This window comes from Glycine soja, chromosome 16 (assembly GCF_004193775.1).
Source record: "Glycine soja cultivar W05 chromosome 16, ASM419377v2, whole genome shotgun sequence".
Taxonomy (NCBI): domain Eukaryota; kingdom Viridiplantae; phylum Streptophyta; class Magnoliopsida; order Fabales; family Fabaceae; genus Glycine; species Glycine soja.
The window spans coordinates 6,719,738-6,727,762 of record NC_041017.1 but is presented as its reverse complement, the minus strand read 5'-3'; the positions used below and the strand labels follow the sequence as shown (position 1 = coordinate 6,727,762).

General features: G+C 29.4%; 1 protein-coding gene across 1 annotated transcript; it reads right to left on the bottom strand.

Moving 5' to 3' along the window:
• Positions 1-3,382: 3,382 nt before the first annotated feature.
• LOC114389140 (cytochrome P450 724B1) lies at positions 3,383-7,732 on the bottom strand. The gene is made up of 9 exons (XM_028349749.1): positions 7,454-7,732; positions 6,875-7,202; positions 6,399-6,551; positions 6,045-6,290; positions 5,872-5,958; positions 5,677-5,755; positions 5,124-5,230; positions 4,492-4,610; positions 3,383-3,691 (listed from the first exon to the last, which is right to left on the bottom strand). Exons 1-9 carry the CDS (start codon positions 7,660-7,662, stop codon positions 3,601-3,603), a joined length of 1,419 nt encoding a protein of 472 aa, XP_028205550.1. The 5' UTR covers positions 7,663-7,732; the 3' UTR covers positions 3,383-3,600.
• Between the last annotated feature and the right edge of the window lie 293 nt (positions 7,733-8,025).

The following is an 8,025-nucleotide window of genomic DNA, read 5'->3' as shown; positions in this document are numbered from 1 at the left end:
GAGTTGATATCTGGTTTCTCTTACCTAACATCTAATTTGTTTTTAAGTTTAATAAATATTGGAGTGATTATAGCAATGTGCTTTCCTTTGGGTGCATTCTAGATCCACGCTTTAAAATCAAACTTTTGAAGTATTATTATTCAAAACTCGGTCTTGATCCAATATCTTGTCAAACAAAGTTGAAAGTAGTGGAGCACAAGTTGTATACTTTATATAATGAGTATGTTCAAATGTATTCCAAAGAAACATCAAGCAATGTTGGTTTAAGTCAAGGTTCATCACAAGAGACTCTGACTACTACTAGTACTATTAGTATTGCTCAAGTTGATGTTATGGATGTAAGTCAAGGTTTCACTTAATTTTTTTAACTACTACTCATTTATTCTTATTTAGTTTGACAACTATTTTTTATTTTTGTGGAATTAACGTAAGAGTTTATACAATTTGAAGATGAAGATATGTCGCAAGTGGGTGAATCTCAACTAGATACATATTTGGAAGAGGCAAATCTTCCAAATAAATATCATCACAATCTTGATGTTTTGCAATATTGGAAGGATAGTCAAGCCTGGTTTTCAGATCTTTCATTATTGGCTTGTGATATTTTAAGCATTCAAATTACAGTTGTGGCTTCCGAATCAACATTTAGTATTAGCTCACAAGTGTTTAACAAATATCGAACTAGGCTTCTTGCTAACAACGTGCAAGCCTTGATATGTACTAAAAATTTGTTACTAGGATTTGATGTGCAAGGTAAATAATGTGTAATAATTATGTTATTTTAATCACTTAACTTGAGTTGATTCTAATATTTATTATTGTTTTGAGTTTTAGGAAAAGAAGATGAGATGTGGAGATGGAGAAGACTCAAACTACTTCAAATATGGAATCATTTGTTGTTGGAGATGTTTAAGTTTCATATTTTAGATTTATTGTTAAGACATTATTTATTTTATTGATGTAATTGACTAATTGTTGAGATTTTATTTACATTTGTGTTGAACTTAATTTGATTGTGTTGTATTTTTGTTAAATTTGTAATTCTTTTAAAATTATATCTGCAGACTGGCCCGTTCGACTCGCGGAGTCCGCGGGATGAGGCGGATCAATTTTTTAGGTCCGTATAAGAATGCAGGACACTTGACTCAATCCGCTATCAATGCGGGCTTATACGGAACGGACCGACCCACTTATTCATCCCTACACAACATATGATTTTTCAACTACTACTACGACATCGCAACTGCAATTCGCAATTGTGATATTGCAACCACAAATGTTAAGAATCACAATTACAATCGCAACTGTAACTACAATTGGAACTATAGTTTAAAATCATGAAGTTAATAATAATAATAATAATAAAATAATAATAATGTGTCTTAAACTCCAGATTCTAGATCTATCACTGTTTATAAAGGTCCTGAAAATAAATTCTATAGCAATTTCCAATTCGTATTTTTATTCTATAAGCAAATATATATATATATATATATAAAGAAGTATTTATTTCACAATATTCAGCCCCTGTTTTTCATTAAGTGAAACAAAACTATAACGCATATAGTTATATTATCATGATTGTGGTATTTTCTCATTTTTATGACGTAGCTAGATTTATTCAGATTCTCAATGTTTTATTAATCTATTGACAAAAGGATGTTGCTCTACACATGTGTGCTTTAGTCAAGGCTATACATATGATATTCATAGGTATGAAAATCATGTATCTGGATTCATATGTTCTCTGAGAAATAATTAAGTGGCAGATCTTATGACCAAGCATAAATAAGATGCAAATGCATAATCGATCAGTTTCGTATTTTTGATATAATTATGCCTTACAATTAAGCGAACCCTGTTGGTAAGTGTTTGTTTTTTTAGAAGTTCCTAGATTTTGATTATGTATGTCATTTAAAAAAAACATCATTATAAGTAATTATGTAAATTTAAAGACCATTAATAGGTTAAAACGCATTCAACGAAAACAAAAAGGTCAAATTTATGAACCTAATTTTAGGTTATTATACTTTTTTTTTACTGAATTACTATTGTTACTGTTTAAAGGAGATAAAATCACTGTTATCACTTAATCACCCATTTGTAAGTTATTTTTATTTGAATTTAATGTTTATACATTAATACTGTAAAATAATTTTACATTATCATCCAATTATAAACTATTATTTGAATTATTTTAAAAGTCAATAAATTTATCATATAAGATAAATTGTGATTCAATAATTATATAAAAAATTTTAAGCGGACAATACGTAACTTTTTTTTGTACACCTCATTATTAAAAATAGTAATGTTATTTCATGTTATTTTATTCCTTTCGGTTATACAATTTTTACTAAAAATATTTAAAAAGAGTGTCAATTATGTTTTTGTTCCATGAACATTTTAGAATTTTTAGTTTTAGTTTTGAAACAAAAGATTAATTAACCTTAGTCCTTTAAGTTTTTGTCTGTTGATATATTTAGTCATTATCATCAAATTTTTTAGTTATTGCATGGCTTAAGGACTCCCCTTGGTTCCTTGGAGTATTCGTAACAAGTGGGAAAACTGCCGGCAAGTTATCAATGGTATGCGCTTTTTGGCCACTCATATTTTCTCATACATTAATTTATTCAACGAATATTTAAATATTAGGATAATTTTTTTAGTTGGTGGAATTGGACTTTGAAAAAACAATATTTAAGTGTTATTTATTTATTTATTGACAAATATTTTATTCTCCTAAAAGACGGTTGGAAATAGGCACTTCGTGCCTTGTCTATTTATATATATATTTTTTAGTTTTTTTAATTAAAATAAAAGATGATTAATATACGTAAATAATTGTCATCACTGAAAAGGTATCAAAATCAGTCACAGGACAAGACAGTCACAAAAGATGAGTACTTTCTTTAGAATAGATAATGACATTTTTTAGATAAATTTTTATATTTTTCTTTTTATAATGGAATTTTATTGTTTTTTTAGATAAATGTTGTATTTTCCTTTTTATAATCTTCATTGTAGAGATAATATTTTTTCCTCTCAAACATAATGATTTTTTTAGGACCTAACATATGTTTTATTATTATAAATACATTAAAATTAAATTTTGATTCCTATTTTCACACCATTTCTTAATTTGACCTTTACGTAAATAATAAATAATAATTCCGGTCTTTACATAAAAAAAAAAAAAAAGTTTAGCGCTCTATATCATCTGTCTTAGTTATAATTTTGTTAACAAATTGGGTGACTTGTTAACTTTTAATTTGAAGACTAGTGAATTCAAATGTCATCATTGTCATCAATAAAATAAAAAATGGCAAAATTGTCTATAATCTTCTCTCAATATTATAACCATAGGGACAAATTCTTTAACAATATGAGAATTTCAAGTTAAGATCATAATGTAGAATTCTCTGTCTAGAGACCAAATTGAAATGATAATATATAAATATGTTTAAATAAATTTCCAAATTAAAAAGTTTTTCCATATTTAATTATAAATAACAATTTTTTTTCTCTGTTACATATTGTTATCAATTTTCAGCACATAAAACCCAAACTGTAATCAAAAGTGTTCCCCAAAAGTAGAGGCTAGGCAGTGGGTTCAAGATTCAATAGCAGCCCTCTAGTGAATTCCACATACGGAAAAGCAAGTGGGGGATCATCTGTCCTAATTTTCCACCTGTTGAAAGTAATTCGCATTAATAAAAAAGAAAGTTAGATTTATATTTGGATTTCACTTTCTTCTTAAATGAAAGTGTAACGATATTAAGGGTTAAATAATTGAAATGAAAGAATTTTTAATATTGATAATTGATAGTATATATATATAGCTCAAAAATGGTTATCGTATGCATATTGAACGTAGGTATAATATATCTTTTCTTTTGTGTGGTATATGGTATATAAGCAGTGCCATATTTACAGGTTACTTTTGTATAAGTTTCGATAGGAAAATGCTAAAATATACAAAGATCAACAGCAGGAAGAGAGACGAAATAAATTTCATAGGCCATAAAATTTATACGTGATTTTTCATATATGATTCGTGCAGGATTAGTTAGGAAATAATGCGAGTCTTCCATAAGTAATTAAATATATATTTTGAACAGAAACCAATTCTATTTAGAAAAGATGATGGAAAAAATGGAATAGTATTTGATTGATATTATTTCTAGCTTACACCATTTCAAAAGTGTCAATTCCCTACCTAAGAAAAGAAAAGAAACATTCTAGTAGGTGTACATAAAAGTGTAATATAAAAATGACATGAAAAAACATTAAATGATTTCACAGTATAGCTAGCTAGCTATAGCTTTTTACTAGACTTATTATCAAGTATTAAGCCAATCATAGATTCGTAAGTGGAACACACGAATTAGGTTAATTTATAAATGGATAAACCAATATCTTGCTAACCATAATCTGTGCATGTTATAATCTGAATGGGTAGATTTGGCTATAGTGTAATAAGTAAAGTACCTATAATTAAGGACAAGATGATGAAGGAAGAATGCTGTCTCAACTTTTGCTAGATCAGCCCCTGGACAGAATCGTGGACCCCCACCAAATGGTGCCACTTTCTTGCTTGTCGAATTGTCCTGTCAATAGAGACAAAAACACTTAGCTGTGCAGTATTGTAGGGTAACAAATGAAAGTTGCTACCCGTGTGTGTTCATTCACATTAATTTATGCAATGAAAAAAATTAGGAAATGATGGTATCTTCGGTTAAGCTTTTCATAACATTTTTTTATTAACAATAATAACAGTAATTATTCCATTCGAGGTTTTTCATTGGTCTTTAAGAATATATTTTGCCAGGATCGACAGATTCTTTTTCATAAATTTAATGTGTATTGTTAAATTATACCCATGCCCATTAGGTTTCTGGAAGAATTTTTAAGAGAGGAAAATAAAAAAAAACACTCTCATAAGTTAAAATTATTTTTTGCTGCTGACTCATTTATAAAAACTGTCCAATTTTTTAGCTATTCGTGATAGTTTTTACAAATTAATTTGTTTCTACAATAGGGTTTGTCCGATGCATTTGAAAAGTACAGAAGATTCTTTCATTTATTTATTTATTTGTCGATCATGTACCGAAAGAACATACATTCCACCGAAAGGGGTTGAACTCCAAAGGATTTTCAAAAAGGGTGGGATCCAAATGTCCAGAAGACAAGACAGGAAGAACCTTCCATCCTGCGGGTATCACATAATCTGCAACAGTTTTAACAATGCGTGAGAATGACTTCTTTAACAATAGATACTATTCAAATGATTTACCTTATCTCCTAAAGTAAACAAATATGGTAAAGTGAGAAAGGGTGATATATAGATACTATTAGGGGTAAGAGTACGTGGTACATTTTCTCAGTCATCTTGCATCGTTACTATTGGATATATATATCGTATACCTTATTGTAGATTTTAAAATGATATACGTTAATCATTTTAGTTTTTAATTTTACAAAACTTTCACTTTACTGTCTGTGTAAAATGTTGTGAAATATCATTCACTTCAGTCTTTACTACAAGTGAAAAAATGTAAAAAGAAAAATTTTAAGGGAATGACATTTTGCACTTTATTAAGTTAAGGAGACATTTTACTTTTATAATATAAGGACTACAGTAGCTAGATCTAACAATCATCCAATAGTAAATACCTTTGAATTTGACATCTTGAATAGCTTTCCTGTGCAAAAATTTGACTACATTGCCACATCTCATAGCTTCGTATATCACCTAACGTCGAGAATTTTGTAAATTCACTAGTGAGAAAATACAAAAACCTTGAGAAGGCAAAAGTTATAATTTGATACAGGTTACTTAATATATTGGTTAATTAATTAGTTTCTTACATTTTGAGTGAAGTTCATTTGCTTATAATCTTCCCAGTTAAGTAGTTCTCCCTCCTTTTTTCTTTTTCTTATCTCTTGGTGTTCTTCCTACAAGGGTCATAGTTAATATTAATCAACGAAGTAATGATTTGTGAACACGTGTTCTTGCTTCAAAAAGGTTTAAAGCAAAGTACCTTTAAACTTTCTAAAGCATTAGAGGCTCCACCAAGGAAATAGACAATCAAAGACAGAAGTTTTGCAGTTGTCTCATAACCTCCAAACAATAGGTCCAACACAATGCTCACCATCTCTTCATCACTTAGGTTTTTCTTTGACAAAATCACATTCAAGAGGTCCCCTCCTTGCATAGGCCTCACATTATTACATTTACGCCTCTCTATTATGATATCTTTGATAATGGCTGAGAGTCTTATTCTAGCCTGATAGAAGCCAAAAACAAAACATTCTGATATCAGATTCAGCATAAGGACACTTATTTTGGCACTTTGATGACATAGCTAATAATTTATGATCATATATGTATGTACCTGCAAAGCTTTGAAATATGCCGTCCCGGGTATACGTATTGGCAATGAAATAAAGCCTTTGATGTAGTTCTCAAAGTTCCCTAAAATCTTGAAGGCTAGTGGATCATCTGGATTAATGTTCAATAGGTGCTTCATCATAACATTAATCGTAAACTGTTTCACTCGAAAGAAAAATAATACATATCATGTGTTTGAAAATGACAAGCAATCTCTTTTTTACAAAAAACTAGTTTACGATTGTATGCAAAATACGATAGTTGTATTTCATAGTTCAACTTATGTTGGAGAAATAACCAACTTGTGTGAAAAGTACTCTCTCAAAAGATGGAAAATAAATGGTTATTTTTCCAATATAAGTTGAACTATATATGTAGTTCTTCTATTTCATTGTGTGCATAATACTATAAGAGTAGAAGAAGGAATTAATTTGTCTAAAACACAAGTAGAAACAAATTAGCAAATTGATGACACCATACCCTTTTAGCTTCTTCGTAGAAAGCAACTTGTTTAGAGATTGGAATCCATGAGTTAATCCTTGAGAGTGCAAGCATTTCCACACAGTGAAGGAAATTGGATTCGTGCTTTGTTGCACTGACAAAACTAATAATGGTGCTTCTTAGCTTTCTGTGAAGGTCTCCTTTGACAAGAAGAAGAGAAAACTTCCCCAGTATGTTATGCATAACCTTGGGGTAATCAACAGGGAATAATGTCCCTTCATTCTGAAGAATATACATGTTGAACTCAAAGTCACATGAAACTATGGTGGGAGAACCAAACAAATGCGACTTGAAAACTTTGCCATACCTGAAAAACAAGGACTTCTTAGTCATATTTAAACCTATAACATTTAAACCCCACAACCAACTTTCATAGAGTACAAAACACAACACACATAACGTCTGACAAATTTAATATGCAGCTTAATTTTGAGGATATATAGTTAGGTGACAATGATTGGCAAAGATCACAACAGAAAACTTTTAAGGGTACTATTGATAAAAATATAAAGAGAGAAAATGGGAAAAAAATGTTTATGAACTTGACAATTAAGTTACCTAGAACAGCGTTCTTGTAAGAAGCTTCCCAAGGAGTTTGATCTATGAGGCTTGAGGAAGCCAAGAGTTTCCCCAGAAAAGGGCCACCCCATGCTTCCAGGTGGCAATTTGTGTGGGGAATCTTGTTTGTTTTTGTTACGATATTTGAGAAGATAAACAAAGGCAAGGGCTGAGAAGAGAGTACATATGACTGCCAAAAGCTCAACCATAGTGGCTATATGATATATCTCACACTAAAAGAGAAGGCTACAAATTCTGCTTTGGTTTGTTGAAATTTAACAGAACCTTAGTGGTTCTATCCTGTGGATTGTTGTACCAGCAATATATATATATATATATATATATATATATATATATATATATATATATATATATATATATATATAGTTGCGGAAACAAATTTTAAAATCAGAAGAATTGATTTTAATCATTAGATTATAATTTTAAAAAATATCTTTGAAATTAAAATTTCAATTTTCAACACAGAATACTTATTTTTTAGATTCATATTACATAAAGAATCTTGAGATTGATTATTTAGGGAATTAATATAAAAGTTAACTTTTAACATC

Coding starts and splice junctions, on each gene's coding strand:
- LOC114389140 (XM_028349749.1), bottom strand. CDS start 7,662: ATGGTTGAGCTTTTGGCAGTCATATGTACTCTCTTCTCAGCCCTTGCC. Junction 6,552..6,874: donor TCTACGAAGAAGCTAAAAGG/GTATGGTGTCAT, acceptor CGAGTGAAACAG/TTTACGATTAATGTTATGAT. Junction 5,756..5,871: donor AAATGAACTTCACTCAAAAT/GTAAGAAACTAA, acceptor TCTCGACGTTAG/GTGATATACGAAGCTATGAG.